General features: G+C 45.6%; 1 protein-coding gene and 1 non-coding gene across 3 annotated transcripts; both read right to left on the minus strand.

Annotated features, from left to right (window-relative positions):
- Window positions 1-600: 600 nt before the first annotated feature.
- TRNAS-AGA (transfer RNA serine (anticodon AGA)) lies at window positions 601-682 on the minus strand. Its single transcript has one exon. It is a non-coding gene; the product is annotated as a tRNA-Ser (tRNA).
- A 168-nt stretch (window positions 683-850) lies between these two features.
- LOC123113074 (probable purine permease 5) lies at window positions 851-3,082 on the minus strand. 2 transcript variants are annotated; one of them, XM_044534199.1, is made up of 2 exons: window positions 2,774-3,082; window positions 851-2,143 (listed from the first exon to the last, which is right to left on the minus strand). In XM_044534199.1, the coding sequence occupies exons 1-2, from the start codon at window positions 2,829-2,831 to the stop codon at window positions 969-971; spliced, it is 1,233 nt and encodes a 410-aa protein (XP_044390134.1). In that variant the 5' UTR covers window positions 2,832-3,082; the 3' UTR covers window positions 851-968. The 2 variants fall into 2 exon arrangements, with proteins under 2 accessions (XP_044390134.1, XP_044390133.1); XM_044534198.1 differs by having other exon boundaries at window positions 851-2,149; window positions 2,774-3,078.
- Between the last annotated feature and the right edge of the window lie 17,590 nt (window positions 3,083-20,672).

Below are 20,672 nucleotides of genomic sequence, written 5' to 3' on the forward strand. Positions count from 1 at the left end.
TGATCAATAAATTCACAAAATGTTATGGTAGAGGATACTAATTTCTCGGCATCCAAATCGATTCCATGATGTGGCAACGATTCTAGTTTTCGAGTAACAAAACATAGGGATTGTAATGTCATTGCTCATCTCAATCCTAGAAGATTTTGGGTTGTTTGATTGCATCATACGAAAAAAAAAGTTTTTTCAAAGATATTTAGTTGATGTTATAGAAATCCATGCGAAGTACTAAAAAAATCCTTAGAAAAAAAAATTCTTGTAGGATTCAACCATATAAATCAAGCAGCCAACATAGAGAGAATTCGTAAGGAATTTTACTCCTCCAAAATTCCTGTGAAAAATCTTGTGAATCAAAGGAGCCTTAAGTATTAAAAAAAATTCTTGAATTTTTCTTGTAGGATTCAATCCTATGAATCAAACAGCCAACATAGGAAAAACTCCTAAGGATATTTAATCCTTCAAAATTCCTGTGAAAATTCTTTGTGAATCAAAGGAGCCCTAAAAATGCAAAAACAAAATCGTGGTCGATATTTAATCCTTCAAAATTCCTGTGAAAATTCTTTGTGAATCAAAGGAGCCCTAAAAATGCAAAAACAAAATCGTGGTCGGCAGGATTCGAACCTGCGCGGGCAAAGCACACATGATTTCTAGTCATGCCCGATAACCACTCCGGCACGATCACTGCTTGTTATGAATCTCTGTTTTGCCTTTACAGTGCTGAGAACTTAGGCTAGTATGAAAACGCTGGCCATAAAAGAAGCAGCCTTTTCGGTTCGGTGCCAGACAGACACGTACAACAATTAAGTCATTTTCCAACGTATTGATAAGATATCTACAAAAACCCAACATATCGATCGAATGTACACTTCAATTTCAACGCGAAACTACATCACTGTTGTGTTAAAACACACATCGTTCACGAACCACGAATCAGAACTATACTCCTCTCCAGTAATGCCATCATAAAATCAGCTCCTAATTTGATTTGGCCGCCTATGTTGTTGTTGAGACGAAACATTCCTCTCTCTGGCCGACTTCTTCGCCGACGAGTGACCGACCATGTAGGACCCGAACCCCCACACGGTGATCACCAGCGACAGGATCTTGAAGCCGCTCATGGGGTCGTGGAACCACACCACCGCCGCCACGCTCGTCAGCGGCACCCTCACCGCGTTCAGCACGCCGGCCAGCACCGTCGAGCCCAGGTACACCACCCCCGTCGCCCCCAGCACCCCCAACTGGAACGTCGCCGCCGACCACCCCACCACCATCGCGTACCCCGCCGTCCCTCCCCCTGCGGTTGTGAACCCCGCGGCCTCCCGCCGCATCGCCGCGAACCCGTCGGTGGCCGCCAGCCCCGCCGACGTGAACGCGAACGCGCTCAGCGACACCGCCGCCTGCTGCTCCAGCACCACGTGGAAGCGGGTCGCGGCGGCACCGTCTCCGCCGTTGCTGAGGTACTTGTCGAAGACGAGCTCCGAGAGCGCGAAGATGAGGCCGTGGAGCGCCGACCCGGCCACGTCCAGCGCGAACCCGAGCGCGTACTGCCGGCCCGTGACCCCCGGGTACCGGTCGGACCCCGAGTCCAGCGCGATGATCACCACGCCGGCGGTGATCACCACGATGGCGTTCAGCGTGGACAGGCCTATCCTGTTCTTCTGCCCCACGATGAGGCGGCCGAACACGGCGGAGAAGGCGAGCGACGACGCGGCGACGAGGGACGCCGTGGACGCCGGCAGGTACGCGTAGGCCCAGGCGTACATGAGGTTGTCGGCGGCGCTGAGCAGGCCAAGCAGGGCGTACCAAAAGCAGAGCCACGGTGACGGCGGCCACGTCGGCGACGCGTCGCTGAAGAGGTAGCAGGGGAGCAGGAGCAGCGCCGGGATGGGCCAGCCGGCCACGGCGGACCACGAGAGGATCCACTTGCTCTGGCCGCCGCCGTTGTAGTAGAGCCGCGAGAGCAGGCTCGCCGCCGGGAACGCCGTGAGCATCGCGCCGCCGCTGAGCGCGAGGAGCGCCCAGAAGGAGGCGGGCTTGCTGCGGTATGCCGCCGCGGAGGAGGCCATGATCGAAGACGCTTTCTGGCGCAGCGAGAGGCTTGGTCCTCCGTTGCTGGTGATCTCCGAGTCCGAGCCCTCCATTGCTGCAACTTTTGGCGAACATCACAGTTCAGTTAAGAGAAACAGCATGTTCAGAACTTCAGATTTGGCACCAGAAACTAAAAACTACTCTACTAACTCTGAACATGTAAGATTCATTCACTAGAGCAGAGTACAGCAGAGCTCATGTACAGTACTGTACCGAGGCAGCAACATAGTTTCATAAGCAAAATAACTGAACTAGGCCAAAATCCATGAAAGTTAATTAGGTAAATCAAGATCCCCAAAATCCACCATAGCATTAGTTTAGATTGCCGTTCAACAGTCATTGCTAGTATATATATATATTTGTTTAATCAGTAACAGAAAGGAAACAGTTTATTTGGTTCTTGGCTCCCCGCACTCTACTCCACTGTAAAGGCATCGCAACTGATTGGCAATCAACCCTGAATAACAAGTAGAGCAGATTTTTCACAAATCTGGAACTAAAAGAACCTAATTGATTGCCCAGAGTCCGTGGCCACGGCCAGGAACGCTCGATAGATTCCACAAGAGACGAGCAGGATTGGATAATTCAGCCCTAGGGATGGGATGGAGCACAGAGCCAACCAACCTAATTCTGGTACAGAAGGGAGAAATTGGATGGAAGGGGTGTGGGGAGAACCGAATCGGACCTGTGAGCGGGAGCCGGATGGCGTGGTGGCGGAGGCCATCGCCGCCGTCCTTCTCCATCCTCTGCCGGCCGCCGGCCGGGCCCTGTGATGTGGAGCTTGGGGGTAGAACTAGCCTCGAAGCAACGACTCCTCCCAGCTCATCTAATTTCTGTGGGCGAGTCTTGAAGATTGATTGATCTGTACTAGGACGATGGTAGGTGGAGTCGCAGTCGCATCGGAGCGTGATGAACGTGGTTTCTTTGGTCTCTTCCTACTCTATTTCAGGAGGATAATGCGCGAGCGTTTTCAACGTGTTTGGGCCTACGCAACAAACCAGGATTCTCTCCTAAAAAGACAAAACAGGATACTTGCGTGTGCTCTTGAAGAAAAAGTGCGTTGTGCTTACATACTTACATTGATAGTCCTTTTGTAAGGAATTTTAGGGTATTAGGGCATCTCCCCCTCAAAACGTCCTCGTACATCCGGATTGAACTGTTCGGACGTTGGTGTGGCATCTAACGCGGGTTTGTATTAGTCCGAAGGATGGTCCAAGCCCGTTTTGTCCCGCAAACCGGAGGGCATTGCGGGCATCCAGACATCACCCACGCCCGCTTCTGACCACATTTATCCACCCAAAAGCGCCTCCTTCCTCGCCCGCGCTTGTTGCCGCCCGGCGCCAGTTGCCCGAATTCATGCTGCTGTCGAGTGCGTCGCTCCACATTGAAGACGGCTCAGGGCGGATGCGACCTCTCACTGCCTCTGTCATTGAAGCGACACACGGGCCGAGGGTGTCGCCCACTACACGCCCGGCTGAACACGTCTCCTCGCTGCATTCAAACACCTCCATTGAACCCGTGTGGAAGCCGAGAAACCTAATTCGGCCACACGTCTGTTCACGAACGGGCGACATTAAACACAATGCCGGCCAAGTTCCTCCCGTTATTTAAATAAGGCCAAACGCCAGGCAAGAATCACACCACTCCGCCGCTCCTCATCTCCTCCTTCCACCTTTTTTTTCACCTTTTCGATTGAATCCGACGAGTAGGAAGAGCAGTTCTCCGGCATAAAAGTCGGCTAGGTGGCCCGCCGAGCCCGCCAGATACGAGCGAGGCAGCTCAATGCTCCACCTACAAGCCCGACGGTTCTTTATCTTAGACCATCGTCGGCCCCCGCCTGGGCTCCACGGATGCGGAGGAGCCCGCTCTTCCCTTCCGACTGAAAGCATCCTCTTTGCCACTCCGATGAGCGGTGCAGCCGGACATAGGGAAATATACGGGGAGAGAATACATCTCCAGAGCTCCCGAAAGTCCGATGAGCGGGTTGCTGGACATGGGAAAGACAAAGGGACCCGCCGCGGCCTGCCGTAGACTAATGTAGTGTATTCGTGTCGCGCGAGTGAAGCTCCGCGCGACCGTACGTGCACATAGTTTTACCTTTTTAGTAAAAATATATCCAAAATGTAAATGTTTTTGTCCTATTTGTATGAAATCCGTTGTGTTTGCATGAATTTCATCCATTTTGTTGAAAACGTGTCTAAATGTATGTGAGCGGCGTTAGATGGCGGCCTCCCGCATCCGTGTCTGCGGACTGGTCCCTTCACATGTCCGTGGATGGATGCGGGAGGAAATTTGCGGGTCGCCGTTAGAGATGCCCTTATAGGGCATCTCAATTGCAGTGGCGGGCCTAGAATGGCAGGCTTGGGATGTCAATATTCAAAGTTTACACTAAACATCATCATAATCTCAACAAACAGTCTGAAAATAGCAACAACTTGATGGGTATTCAGAGTTAAATATGTAGTAAAATTTATTTTACAAATTTGGAGGGGCTGCCACGGCATCCTCGGCACCCCACTAGATCCGCCCATTTCTAGTCGACCCCTTCAAAATCTTTAGAGTGGCAAAATAAGTGGCTAAGCGCACCTAACCAAACTCAAAGTGTTTAGACAAGTAAAAATTTGAAGGTATTTTTTTTCTGAAAAGGCAGCCCAAGTGTCTTATTTTTACCCCTCCGACATCACTTGTGAGAACAAAATTTCTTCTCCTCCTATCCACACGTGACACCTCCTTCTCCCGTCCTTCGCCGCCACCCCGGTCCGGTGACCCTAGCCGACGCCGGAATCACGCTGACAGCGAACAATTTGATGAAATCATGTTCAGTACGATGCTGGTTGTGCTTGTGTGCACGTTGTTAGATCACATGTGTACTGATGTGTATATTGTACGTTAGTACCGGGTTTATAGGATCAGGACCACGTCGGGCCTGCGTGCCCAAGTGTAGGACGTGCGGTTCCTTCTCCTCACCTTTCCATATATATTTGTAATCTGTACAACAGTGATCAATCAAGGAAATCACTTTCCAACTTGGTATCAGATATTAGGACTTTCGTGGCCGAGCACACCTCTCCCTCCACCTCCTCCGCTGCTCTGGGCTCTGGCATGTCGCCGGCCTCCCTCTCCTCCACGGTGCCCGCCGCCAACTCCGGCTCGGCCTCCTCAGCGGCTACCTCATCGCCGTTCATCTTCGGGACCACCCCCTCCCTCCTCCATGGTACTTCCCCTTCTTCTGGATCTCACTTCGCCCCCCTCTTCTCCTCCGCCCCCTCCGTGACGGCGCCGCCGGCACCTCGCAACCCCATCTATCAGGATCACATCACCAACCACATAAAATTCCTCCTCAATCCCGCCGACCACAACTACCACAAGTGGAAATCTTTCTTCCTCATGGTTCTGATCCGCTATGATGTTCGGTTCCTCATCGAGACTCCCCTTCCTCCCAATGCCAATCCCTCCCTTCTCGAGCTCGACGCCCATGTCGTTCTCTAGATCTACGCCACCCTCTCGGATACCATGGTCGATCACGTGGTCGGCGCTGATTCCACCTTCGCCCTTTGGAAGAAGATCAAAGATTTCTTCCTCGCCAACCGGGCTGCCCGGTTTATGATCCTCAACCGGCAGTATTGTAACCTCAAACAAGGGGATCTCTCTGCTTCTAAATATGCCTATCGCATGAAACTACTCACCGACGCCCTCGCTGACATCGAACACGCCGTCACCGAGACTGACCTCACCACCCAATTCCTTCATGGTCTTGACAAGCACCTCGACACCATTCGCGTCGTTCTTGGTGACCAAGGGCTCCCCTTCGACACGGTTCTTTCCCGGGTCATCCTGGCAAAGGAATCACAGGCGCAACACGCCACCGAGGAGAGTACCTCGGCGTTTGCCTTCCCCGGTGGTGACCGTGGCCAAGGCAGCTGCTCTGGGACGGGCGCTCGTGGCTCCAGTGACCGCGGCCAAAGCAGTGGATCCTCCTCCGATCGCGCCCAGGGCCCTCCTCATCAGCACCAGCAACCCTCTAGATGTGTTCGTGAAAGCACAAGTGCTCCCTGGGTGGTTTTGGTAATTAATGTCAACATATCTCTTGTTGGACTAACACTTTTACCTAGTATGTTTCAGACAAGTTCAACAATGGAGTGGCATGGACTAAGGGATGTGGAACCCCTTCAAGATGCTAAGGACAAAGGATTGGCTCAAGCTTCAAGCTCAAGACTCCACATTTTATATTTTAGTGATCCAAGATCACATTGAGTCTATAGGAAAAGCCAATACTATCAAGGAGGGATGAGGTGTTGTTTAATGAGTTTCTTGCTCCATAGTGCTTAATGATATGCTCCAAAGCCCTCAACTACTTCCTCACATCCATATTTGACCTAAACCTAAAGTCAAACTCGGCACCACCGATTCTTTCTATCCGGCCCACCGAGTTCAGATGTCATAGCCACTGCCCCAAACCCTAGGCAAATCGGTCTCACCGATAGGGATCTCGGTCTTACCGAGATGGGATTGTAATCTCTTTGTGTATGTCCATTGCGAAAACCGGTCTCACCGAGTTTGAGCAATCGGTACTACCGAGATTACAATGCAAACTCTCTGGTTAACTTATTACCAAAATCGGTCGCACCGAGTTTGAGTAATCGATCCCACCAAGTCTGACTGACCAACTCTCTGGATAGCTTATTACCAAAATCGGTCTCACCGAGTTTGTGTAATCGGTCTCACCGAGATTACGTTATGCCCTAACCCTAACCATATCGGTCCTACTGAGTTGCATGTCGGTCCCACCGAAAATCCTAACGGTCACTAGGTTTACTAAATCGGTCTGACCGAGTTTGTTGATTCGGTCCCACTGAGATTGGTAAATTGTGTGTAACGGTTAGATTTTGTGTGGAGGCTATATATACCCCTCCACCTCCTCTTCATTCGTGGAGAGAGCCATCGGAACAAGCCTACACTTCCAAATTGCTGTTTCTGAGAGAGAACCACCTACTCATGTGTTGAGGTCAAGATATTCCATTCCTACCATATGAATCTTGATCTCTATCCTTCCCCAAGTTGCTTTCCACTCAAATCTTCTTTCCACCAAATCCAAATCCCGTGAGAGAGAGTTGAGTGTTGGGGAGACTATCATTTGAAGCACAAGAGCAAGGAGTTCATCATCAACAAACCATTTGTTACTTCTTGGGTGGTGTCTCCTAGATTGGCTAGGTGTCACTTGGGAGCCTCCGACAAGATTGTGGAGTTAAACCAAGGAGTTTGTAAGGGCAAGGAGATCGCCTACTTTGTGAAGATCTACCGCTAGTGAGGCAAGTCCTTCGTGGGCGACGACCATGGTGGGATAGACAAGGTTGCTTCTTCGTGGACCCTTCTTGGGTGGAGCCCTCCGTGGACTCGCAACCGTTACCCTTCGTGGGTTGAAGTCTCCATCAACGTGGATGTACGATAGCACCACCTATCGGAACCACGGCTCAAAAATCACCGTGTCTCCAAATTGCGTTTGAAATCTCCAAACCCTTCCCTTTACATTCTTGCAAGTTGCATGCTTTACTTTTCGCTGCTCATATACTCTTTGCATGCTTGCTTGAATTGTGTGAAGATTGCTTGACTTGTGCTAAGACAGCTAAAATCCGCCAAAGACTAAAATTGGGAAAAGGCATAGTTTTTAATTGGTCAAGTAGTCTAATCACCCCCCTCTAGACATACTTCTTAGATCCTACAAGTGGTATCAGAGCTTGGTCTCCATTGCTTTGGTTTAATCACCATTGGAGGAAGATGGATGAGTCTACTTTGGGGAGTCTTAGACATAGAGTGCCTATACTTGATGGAGAGTATTTTCATGAGTGGAAAAATGAGATGCTTGTAATTTTCAATCAATATCATTTGAACAAGTACATTGCTAGTCCTTGTGCACCTCATGTTGATCCTATGCATCCTACCCTTGATGAGTCAATTGACATGATTAGAAATGTTAGAATGGTTAATCTTATCACTAGAGGCTTGCCTAGAAACTTGATTGGAAAACTGCCTACTCTTGAGTGTGCCTACACTATATGGAAATTTCTTGAGGAACGATTTCCTAATTATTCTCTGAAAAATCTGGATAAAATTCTTCATAAGTCTATTGCCTTGAGTAAGATGAATTCCAATGATCCTATCTTTGGTAATTGTCTATTTGAACTTACAAACCTTATGCGTGCCAAAAGAAATGTTGGAATTATTAGCGATATTATTTCCGAAGCTACTAGACTTCATAAAGGATATCATTGTCAAACTCATACTAATGAATCACCCTCACTAGGAATTGATCCACCACATGACGATGTTGAACATGGATACTATGATGAGGATGATGATGATGACCTTGATCTTGATGATGCGATGAGACACTTTGGTCTTATGGCAAATCCTCGGGGATATATGGTAGGAGGAAAGGAATGGGTTCTTGACAGTGGATGTACCGATCACATGATCGGAGATAAAGACATGTTTTGTGAGCTTGCTGAAAATGATGGTCCTAGAAAGTATGTCACTTTCGGTGACAACTCAAAGGGTAAGGTGGTTGGCCTCGGTAAGGTGGCCATATCACATGACAGCTCCATTCAGAATGTTATGCTCGTTGAATCTCTTGGCTACAACTTACTTTCAGTATCTAAACTTGCTGATTTCGGTTTCAATGTCCTATTTACTGAAGTAGATTGCCAAGTGTTTCGTAGAGACAATCATAAAATGGTCTTTACCGGTATACGTAGAGGTGATCTTTACATTCTTGATTTCACTAAAAAGGCTCAACCTAGAACTTGCTTCATTGCTAAATCCTCTAAAGGTTGGTTATGGCATAGACGACTAGGTCATGTTGGCATGAGAAACCTTGACAAGCTTATTAAAGGGAATCATATCCTTGGTGTTAACGATGTCATATTTGATAAGGATAGACTTTCAGTGCTTGTCAAGTAGGTAAACAGGTTGGAGGAAGGCATCCCGTGAAGAACATCATGACCACAAGGAGGCCACTTGAGCTACTTCACATGGATCTCTTTGGTCCCAACGCTTACAAAAGTCTCGGTGGAAATTCTTTAGGTCTAGTTATAGTTGATGATTTTTCAAGATTTACGTGGGTGTTCTTTCTCGATGACAAATCGCAGGTCCAAAAGATCTTCAAAAACTTCGTTAGGAAGGCTCAAAATCAGTTTGAAGTGAAGATCAAGAAGGTTCGCAGCGACAACGGAAAGGAGTTCAAGAACGCAAATGTGGACACATTTCTTGATGAAGAAGGGATTTCACATGAGTTCTCGGCTACGTACACACCTCAACAAAATGGAGTTGTTGAGAGGAAGAACCGGACACTCATCGAAATGGCAAGAACGATGCTTGATGAGTACAGGACACCGAAGCACTTTTGGGCAGAAGCGGTTGAGACAGCTTGTCATGCAACAAATCGATTGTATCTTCACAAGCTACTCGGCAAGACGGCATACGAGCTCCTCACCGGTAACAAACCCCAGGTTGGATACTTTCGAGTATTCGGCTCAAAGTGCTACATTCTTGATAAGCATCATCATTCTAAATTTGCTCCTAAGTCTCATGAAGGTTTCCTACTTGGTTATGCCTCAAACTCTCACACATACCGTGTCTACAACAATTTCACCCAAAAGGTTGAAGAGACGGTAGATGTGAAGTTTGATGAATCTAACGACTCACAAGTAGAGCAATTGCCAATTGATGTAGGAGATAAAGACCCCTCGGAAGCAATCCAAGACTTGTCTATTGGCAAGATTCGTCCAACGGAAGTGAAGGAGAGTACCTCGTCCGTCCAAGTGGAAGCTTCTACTTCACAACAAGGTGAACCAAGAGTTGATACGGAAGCATCCACAAGTGGGACACACCAAGATGAAGAAAACGGGGAAGTACATCAAGAACGTCAACAACCTCCTTCTCCACCACGACAAGAGAACGACAACACCAACAATGAAGAAGACCAAGAAGAAGAAGAACAAGATGAAGAAGATGTTCAACCAAGACCCAAGCAAAAGCTTTCACGAGTTCGAGCAAGAATTTCTAAAGACCATCCTGTCGAGCAAATCTACAATGATATCTAAACCGGGAGAATCACTCGCTCTAAAACTCGTTTAGCTAACTTTTGTGAACACTATTCATTCATCTAGCATTGAACCTATGAAGGTCGAAGAAGCATTGGAAGATCCGGATTGGATAAATGCTATGCATGAAGAGCTACACAACTTTGAGAGAAATCAAGTTTGGACATTGGTTGAGAAGCCCGAAGACAACCATAACATCATTGGTACCAAATGGGTGTTTCGCAACAAGCAAGATGAAGATGGACAAGTAGTTCGTAACAAAGCATGTCTCGTTGCCCAAGGTTACACACAAGTCGAAGGTATGGACTATGGTGAGACTTATGCTCCCGTTGCTAGACTTGAGTCCATTCACATCTTACTTGCCTATGCTAATCACCATGATATCACCTTGTACCAAATGGACATTAAAAGTGCTTTTCTAAATGGTGAAATAGAGGAGGAAGTTTATGTTAAACGAGCTCCCGGCTTTATCAATCCTAAGAAACCCAATCATGTATACAAACTTTGCAAAGCTCTTTATGGTCTTAAACAAGCTCCTAGAGCTTGGTATAAATGCTTAACCAAGTTCCTTATTGAAAAAGGCTTTGAAATTGGAAAAAATGATTCTACACTTTTTACTAAAAAGGGTTAATGGAGAATTATTTGTATGCCAAATTTATGTTGATGATATTATATTTGGATCAACTAACCCTCATTTTAGTGAGAAGTTTGGAAAGCTAATGTCGGAGAAGTTTGAGATGTCAATGATGAGTGAACTCAAATTCTTTCTTGGGTTGCAAATCAAGCAAACTAAGGAAGGTACTTTTGTCTCTCAAACGAAGTACACTAAGGACTTATTCAAGAAGTTCAATATGAAAGAATGCAAAGGCATGACTACACCCATGCCTACTAGTGGACATCTTGATTTGACCAAAGATGGTGAACCGGTTGATCAAAAGGTTTATTGCTCTATGATTGGTTCATTGTTATACCTATGTGCTTCACGTCCCGATATTATGCTAAGTGTGTGCATGTGTGCAAGATATCAAGCGGCACCTAAAGAATGTCATCTTAAGGCCGTGAAAAGGATAGTGAGATATTTAATTCATACACCAATTTTTGGCATTTGGTATCCTAAGAGGGCCTCTTTCAATCTTGTTGGCTACTCCGACTCGAACTATGCCGGAGACAAGGTTGATAGAAAGTCCACTTCGGGTACTTGTCAATTCCTTGGTAGATCTCTTTTGTCTTGGTCCTCCAAGAAACAAAACTTGGTATCCTTATCCACCGCTGAAGTGGAATATATTGCCGCTGGTTCATGTTGTGCTCAATTACTTTGGATGACCCAAACTCTTAAAGATTATGGGATATATGTGAAACATGTTCCATTACTTTGTGACAATGAAAGTGCTATCAAAATTGCTCATAATCCTGTGCAACATTCTCGAACTAAGCATATTGAAGTTCGTCATCATTTCATTCGAGATCATGTTGCCAAAGGGGACATTAATCTTAAGCATGTTCGCACCGAAAAACAATTAGCGGATATTTTCACTAAACCTCTTGATGAGAAAGTGTTTTGCAGGTTGAGAGGAGAACTGAACATCATTGATGCTTAAAACTTGGAGTAGAAACTCCATTAGATACATGCAAGACATGAGCTTATGACTAATCCTTGATATTTCTCTTATGATGAAAATCCTATGTCTTGGATATATTTGCACCTTGCATGTTATCTAACCCATGTAGGTACTTGGTTGAATCAAATTCCATGAGATTGTAACCTACTCATATCTTGAGCAATCTCTACATCACCAAGACTCTACACAATGGTGGTTGAAGACAAGGAAGCACGGACTCATTCGAACATATCCTTTGACAAATTCTATGTTGAGTTTCATGATTGTCATTTGGACACACAAGTGCTCTTCCTTGCAAGAACTAACCCATGTAGGTAAATGAACTCAAATTCCAAGTGGTTCTCCCAACTCTTGATTAAGCTACATCAACCTTGAGTAACCCACACAAGTTCAACTACATGAACGATCAACATCACCACCAAAGGTATGTTTTTCCATCTTAGAGAAGCTTTACTCCAAGACATGAGTTAAAGCAACTCGACAAGATGCGAATACATCAAGATGCTTAAACGAAAAATGGTAACCCCATTTTGAGCTTAAACAATGAGTATGGCCTATGATCAAGTGATCTCACTTGACTTTTAAGTCAATATACTCTAACATAGGTGACTTTGTCGCCGACCAATTCTAGATGAAGTTCTCTCATGATCTTTTCTGTGCTTTTGCATTTCTCTCATGCATATTTGTTTCCCCTTTCAAAAAAAAACTAAAAAAAACTTCATCTAGATTTCTTTACAGTTTCTTCTTGTTTACTGTCTGTTCTGCATTTCCTGCATCCAATTTGTGGCAAATCATTCAGTTAATTCCTTGCAAATCCTTGTGAGATCTTACCAGTCTAGTGAGCTGAGGTGACAAGTGTTTTCTCTGTGATGAAATCGGTTCCACCGGTTTGTCATTTTAGGTCCCACCGAAATCGCTCGGTTCTACCGAAGAATACAACTCGGTGCTACCGATCTCACTATAGGAAAAACTACCTGCCACTTACTTCTGTGATACTTTTGATCCAGCTCCACTCAATGAATCTTGTCCTCTACAAGCATCACATTTTTATCAGTGCTTTGTGCTGTGACTCGAGGATCAAACCCATTCACGACAAATTCCAGAAGGCCCTTCTTGGAAATTGATGTCAAAGGGGAAGAGAGAGATCACATCAAAGCTTATCACTTCCACAGGGGGAGAGAGAGAGATCTCCAGGGGAGAGAATACTCAAGAAGAGAGTAATCCTCAAGGATCCCAGATGCTTGGTGTTCAAGAGGAGAGATGCCACATGCCTTCTTGAGGGGAAAGACATGTTCATATGTGCCTATTTGCATTATCTTTGTTTTTGCTTTTTGCTCTGTTTTTCTGTTCCCTATCTTCTCCCAGTATCCCATGCTAGATTCAGGGGGAGCAAGACATCTAAGGGAAAGAAATTCCTTAAATTCATTTCATTTCTTTACCTTTTGGGACATGTCTAATCCAATGTGGTACTTGGTACTCACTCTCTACATGTCATCCCAGTCTTGGTATTCTTGTGGTTTCTTCTGTTTGCTCTGGCTAATAGGTGTATCTGTGTTATCTAACCTTGTTTACGCAGGTTCATTCCATCCTAAGCCAACTCAAGACCACAAGGTAAGTATATGCATCACAGTCATGTGTATGAGGAATTCTTGCTGTTGTACATATTGTTTGCAAGAAGGACTCATGAGCATGAAGGTACATCTTCCACATACACATCTGTTGCTATCTTTTGCTCTAATGCATATGGCCAAGATATATGTAACACATTGCTTACTCTGTCATGTCCATGCATTCACATGCATCTATATTTCATATTCACATGATTGCATACATGTAGGGGGAGCCTATGCTTGTTACATGTCTTTCCAAAGCTTTACTTGCTATTCTCTTTATCTTTATCTAAAGCTTTGATGTATGTTGTCATCAATTACCAAAAAGGGGGAGATTGAAAGCACAAGTGCTCCCTGGGTGGTTTTTGTAATTAATGTCAACATATCTCTTGTTGGACTAACACTTTTACCTAGTATGTTTTAGACAAGTAACAATGGAGTGGCATGGACTAAGGGATGTGGAACCCCTTCAAGATGCTAAGGACAAAGGATTGGCTCAAGCTTCAAGCTCAAGACTCCACATTTTATATTTTAGTGATCGAAGATCACATTGAGTCTATAGGAAAAGCCAATACTATCAAGGAGGAATGAGGTGTTGTTTAATGAGTTTCTTGCTCCACAGTGCTTAGTGATATGCTCCAAAGCCCTCAACTACTTCCTCACATCCACATTTGACCTAAACCTAAAGTCAAACTCAGCACCACCGATTCTTTCGATCCAGCGCCACCGAGTTCAGATGTCATAGCCACTGCCACAAACCCTAGGCAAATCGGTCTCATCGATAGGGATCTCGGTCTTACCGAGATGGGATTGTAATCTCTCTATGTATGTCCATTTCCAAAACCGGTCTCAGCGAGTTTGAGCAATCGGTACTACCGAGATTACGATGCAAACTCTCTGGTTAACTTATTACCAAAATCGGTCCCACCGAGTTTGAGTAAGCGGTCCCACCAAGTCTGCCTGACCAACTCTCTGGATAGCTTATTACCAAAATCGGTCTCACCGATTTTGTGTAATCGGTTTCACCGAGATTACGTTATGCCCTAACCCTAACCATATCGGTTCTACCGAGTTGCATGTTGGTCCCACCGAAAATCCTAATGGTCACTAGGTTTACTAAATCGGTCTGACCGAGTTTGTTGATTCGGTCCCACCGAGATTGGTAAATTGTGCGTAACGGTTAGATTTTTTGTGGAGGCTATATATACCCCTCCACCTCCTCTTCATTCGTGGAGAGAGCCATTAGAACAAGCCTACACTTCCAACTTGCTGTTTCTGTAAGAGAACCACCTACTCATGTGTTGAGGTCAAGATATTCCATTCCTACCATATGAATCTTGATCTCTATCCTTCCCCAAGTTGCTTTCCACTCAAATCTTCTTTCCACCAAATCCAAATCCTGTGAGAGAGAATTGAGTGTTGGGGAGACTATCATTTGAAGCACAAGAGCAAGGAGTTCATCATCAACACACCATTTGTTACTTCTTGGAGAGTGGTGTCTCCTAGATTGGCTAGGTGTCACTTGGGAGCCTCCGACAAGATTGTGGAGTTGAACCAAGGAGTTTGTAAGGGCAAGGAGATCGCCTACTTCGTGAAGATCTACTGCTAGTGAGGCCAGTCCTTCGTGGGCGACGACCATGGTGGGATAGACAAGGTTGCTTCTTCATGGACCCTTCTTGGGTGGAGCCCTCCGTGGACTCGCGCAACCGTTACCCTTCGTGGGTTGAAGTCTCCATCAACGTGGATGTACGATAGCACCACCTATCGGAACCACGGCTCAAAAATCACCGTGTCTCCAAATTGCGTTGAAATATCCAAACCCTTCCCTTTACATTCTTGCAAGTTGCATGCTTTACTTTTCGCTGCTCATATACTCTTTGCATGCTTGCTTGAATTGTGTGAAGATTGCTAGACTTGTGCTAAGACAGCTAAAACCTGCCAAAGACTAAAATTGGGAAAAGGCATAGTTTTTAATTGGTCAAGTAGTCTAGTCACCCCCCTCTAGACATACTTCTTAGATCCTACAGGTCACGGTGACCGCTTCGCCGAGGGTGATCGCGGCCGTGGGCATGGACGCGGACGTGGGGGCGGGCGCGGCGACTCTGCTGGGCGTTATTCGCCCTCCCAGCCTCTGCACTCGCAATTCACTGGCTACTTTGTGTCGTACGGCATGGCGTTACCCTCCTCGCGTGTCGGCTGGGTTCCTCCTAGTGCTGCTGGCGTGCTTGGTCCGCGCCCTAATGTCTACTACGCAACCTTTTCCTTGTAGACGTTGTTGGGCCTCCAAGTGCAGAGGTTTGTAGGACTGTAGCAAATTTCCCTCAAGTGGATGACCTAAGGTTTATCAATCCGTGGGAGGCGTAGGATGAAGATGGTCTCTCTCAAGCAACCCTACAACCAAATAACAAAGAGTCTCTTGTGTCCCCAACACACCCAATACAATGGTAAATTGTATAGGTACACTAGTTCGGCGAAGAGATGGTGATACAGGTGTAATATGGATGGTAGATATGAGTACTTGTAATCTGAAAATATAAAAACAGCAAGGTAGCAAGTGGTAAAAGTGAGCGTAAACGGTATTGCAATGCTAGGAAACAAGGCCTAAGGTTCATACTTTCACTAGTGCAAGTTCTCTCCACAATAATAACATAACTGGATCATATAACTATCCCTCAACATGCAACAAAGAGACACTCCAAAGTCACTAATAGTGGAGAACAAACGAAGAGATTATTGTAGGGTACGAAACCACCTCAAAGTTATCCTTTTTGATCGATCTATTCAAGAATCCGTAGTAAAATAACATGAAGCTATTCTTTCCGTTCGATCTATCATAGAGTTTGTACTAGAATAACACCTTAATTAAGACACAAATCAACCAAAACCCTAATGTCACCTAGATACTCCAATGTCACCTAGATACTCCAATGTCACCTCAAGTATCCGTGGGCATGATTATACGATATGCATCACACAATCTCAGATTCATCTATTCAACTAACACAAAGAACTTAAAAGAGTGCCCCAAAGTTTCTACCCGAGAGTCAAGACGAAAACGTGTGCCAACCCCTATGCATAAGTTCACAAGGTCACTAAACTCGCAAGTTGATCACCAAACATACATCAAGTAGATCATGAGATATCCCATTGTCACCACAGATAAGCACATGCAAGACATACATCAAGTGTTCTCAAATCCTTAAAGACTCAATCCGATAAGATAACTTCAAAGGGAAAACTCAATTCATTACAAGAGAGTAGAGGGGGAGAAACATCACAAGATCCAACTATAATAGCAAAGCTCGCGATACATCAAGATCGTGCTAAATCAAGAACACGAGAGAGAGAGAGATCAAACACATAGCTACTGGTACATACCCTCAGCCCCGAGGTGAACTACTCCCTCCTCGTCATGGAGAGCACCGGGATGATGAAGATGGCCACCGGTGAGGGATCCCCCCTCCGGCATGGTGCCGGAACAGGGTCCCGATTGGTTTTTGGTGGCTACGGAGGCTTGCGATGGCGGAACTCCCGATCTATGGTGCTCCCCAATGTTTTTAGGGTATATGGATATATATAGGCAAAAGAATTTGGTCAGGGGAGCCACGAGGGGCCCACGAGGGTGGGGGCGTGCCTAGGGGGGTAGGGCGTGCCTCCCTGCCTCGTGGCTTCCTCGTTGCTTCCCTCGCGTCTACTCCAAGTCTCCTAGATTGCTTCCGTTCCAAAAATAACTCTCCTGAAGGTTTCATTCCATTTGGACTCTGTTTGATATTCCTTTTTTGTGAAACACTGAAATAGGCAAAAAAACAGCAATATGGGCTGGGCCTCCGGTTAATAGGTTAGTCCCAAAAATAATATAAAAGTGTATAGTTAAGCCCATAAACATCCAAAACAGGTAATATAATAGCATGGAACAATCAAAAATTATAGATACGTTGGAGACGTATCAAGGATCCCCAAGCTTAATTCCTGCTCGTCCTCGAGTAGGTAAGTGATAAAAACAGAATGTTTGATGTGGAATGCTACCTAGCATAATTCTCAATGTAACTCTCTTTATTGTGGCATGAATGTTCAGATCCAAATGATTCAAGATAAAAGTTTAATATTGACATACGAGTAATAATACTTCAAGCATACTAACAAAGTAATCATGTCTTCTCAAAATAACATAGGCAAAGAAAGCTTATCCCTACAAAATCATATAATTTGGCTATGTTTCATTTTCGTCACACAAAATACTCCCATCATGCACAACCCCGGTTTCAGCCAAGCAATTGGTTCAAACTTTTTAATGCGCTTCAGCTTTTTTTCAACTCTCACGCAATACATGAGCGTAAGCCATGGATATAGCACTATGGGTGGAATAGAACATGATGATGGAGGTTGTGTGGAGAAGACAGAAAAGGAGAAAGTCTCACATTGACGAGGCTAATCAATGGGCTATGGAGATGCCCATCAATTGATGTCAACATGAGGAGTAGGGATTGCCATGCAACGGATGCACTAGAGCTATAAATGTATGAAAACTCAACAAAAGAAACTAAGTGGGTGTGCATCCAACTTGCTTGCTCACGAAGACCTAGGGAATTTTGAGGAAGCCCATCATTGGAATATACACGCCAAGTTCTATAATGAAAAATTCCCACTAGTATATGAAAGCGACAAAATAAGAGACTCTTTATCATAAAGATCATGGTGCTACTTTGAAGCACAAGTGTGGAAAAGGATAGTAGCATTGCCCCCCTTTTTTGGGGGGCCTTCCCTTTTTTTGGCCTTTCTCTTTTTTTATTTGGCCTTTCTTTCAAGGAACAATGCTCTAACAATGATGATCATCACTATTCTATTTACTTACAACTCATGGATTACAACTCGATACTAGAACAAGATATGACTCTATACGAGTGCCTCCGACGGTGTACCGGGATGAGCAATGAATCAAGAATGACATGTATGAAAAATTATGCATGGTAGCTTTGCCACAAATACGATGTCAACCACATGATCATCCAAGGCAATATGACAATGATGAAACGTGTCATAATAAATGAAACGGTGGAAAGTTGCATGGCAATATATCTCAGAATGGCTATGGAAATGCCATAATAGGTAGGTATGGTGGCTATTTTGAGGAAGATATAAGGAGGTTTATGTGTGATAGAACGTATCGTATCACGGGGTTTGGATGCACCAGCGAAATTTGCACCAACTCTCAAGGTGAGAAAGGGCAATGCACGGTACCGTAGAGGCTAGCAATGATGGAGGGGTAAGAGTGTGTATAATCCATGGACTCACATTAGTCATAAAGAACTCATATACTCATTGCAAAAGTTTATTATCCCTCGAAGCAAAGTAATACTATGCATGCTCCTAGGGGAAGGGTTGGTAGGAGTTAACCATCACGCGATCCCGACCTCCACTCACAAGGAAGGCAATCAAAAGAGCACCCCATGCTACAAATTTGTTACACAACTTTTACCATACATGCATTCTACGGGACTTGCCAACTTTAACACAAGTATTTCTCAATTTCATAATTACCCAACTAGCATGACTCTAACATTACCACCTTTATATATCAAAACAATTAGCAAGCATCAAATTGATCATAGTGTTCAATGCACTTTCTATGATAGTTTTTATTATACCCAACTTGGATGCCCATCATATTAGGACCAATTTTATAACCAAAGCAAATACCATGCTGTTCTAAAAGACTCTCAAAATAATATAAGTGAAGCATGAGAGATCAATAATTTCTATAAAATAAAACCACCACCATGCTCTAAAAAGGTATAAGTGAAGCACTAGAGCAAAAGACAAACTACTCCAAAAGCGTAACGCCCCGAGACCGACGCTCCAGAAGACTTCCAGCTATTCCGAGTTTTGCCATGTGTTTCTTTTGTGCTTGCTCTTTTTATTTTTGCATTGCATCATGTCATCATGCCATCATGTCATTTAATTTTTACAACTCATCTAAATAAATTGTATGGATCTTCGATCCATTTAAATCGAGGGAAGGGTGACTTCTCTTTATAACATATTCCAATATTAGGGAGCTATATTTAAATGTTCCATTGATTTGGAATTAACCATAACCCACTTGCAAAATATCCCATGCCTTTGTTATCTCACTTCTTGACCTCAAACTTTGTTTAATAAATTATTTCATCATTTTCCGGAGCTCCACCAAAATCCAAACATTTTTGGACCTTCCTTTTATCAAGTCCTAGTTCAAACCCATTTGAATTAAATTAAAATGAGTTTGAATTTAAATCTCTCAATCATGGCCTTTTCTATTTTCTCGGAACAAGCGCATTTTTGCGAGTCCGGGAAATTTATCCCCATGCCCAAATTCTTGTCCACTCATTTCTTTTCTCTCCTTTTCTTTCTTTGCGTTTCTGTTTTTGGAAGAGATTTGAAGAAGGGAGACAAGAAGTCCATCAATCGCAGGCCAGTAGGCTAGGCCGGCCCACCAAACCCCTTGAGGCCCAACCCTTCCTAACCCTAGCCTGATCCCCTCGCAGCCTCTTCCCCTCACCCGATCGCTCCCCATCTCTCCCTGTGCGCCTCACACCCACACACACCCGCGCCTCGTCGCCGGGAGTTCGTCCCCAAGCCCTACGCGCCGCGACCACGACCCCATCTCCCGCATGAGACCTGCATCGCTGCTCCTCTGCTCCACGCGCCCGTCCTGGAGCTCGTCCGCCTCCCCAAGTCACCTCCCTGGCCTCGGATCTGGCCGGATCGAGCCGGCCCGCGTCCACCACCACCACCACCTTGCTCCGTCGACCGCCTCCCCTGCGACCTGGGCACTCATCCCCGTCTTCTCGGCCTCCTCCGTGCCCCTAGCTGCCTCTGTCCGCTTCGAGCAGCAGCAGCTCGTCGCTCAGCGCCATGCCACCGCGCCCTCAAGCTCCTGCGGCAGCCTCACCTTCCTGTGCCACCTTGCCTCAGTCGTTTGACCCCAAGCCACCACCTCGCATCGCGGTCTTCATCCGCCAAGGACGCCAAGACCCTTCCATGGATGCGTCAAGAACCCCTGCCGCGACTACCAGTGTTTTTCGAAGACCGCCAAGTACCACAACATCGATGACCATACAGACCGCTAAGAACGACTATGGGGATTCACCAAGTACCCTTTGGATACGCCAAGGTCGACTACGCCCGATGATGCGACAAGTACCTCTACCGACGACCCCGGACATCTACGAAAACGTGTACCACTACGCCCAAGTTCCACTACAAGATGTACCACT

Source organism: Triticum aestivum, chromosome 5B, assembly GCF_018294505.1.
Source record: "Triticum aestivum cultivar Chinese Spring chromosome 5B, IWGSC CS RefSeq v2.1, whole genome shotgun sequence".
In the NCBI taxonomy this organism is placed as follows: Eukaryota; Viridiplantae; Streptophyta; class Magnoliopsida; order Poales; family Poaceae; genus Triticum; species Triticum aestivum.

Coding starts and splice junctions, on each gene's coding strand:
- LOC123113074 (XM_044534198.1), bottom strand. CDS start 2,831: ATGGAGAAGGACGGCGGCGATGGCCTCCGCCACCACGCCATCCGGCTC. Junction 2,150..2,773: donor CATCCGGCTCCCGCTCACAG/GTCCGATTCGGT, acceptor GTTCGCCAAAAG/TTGCAGCAATGGAGGGCTCG.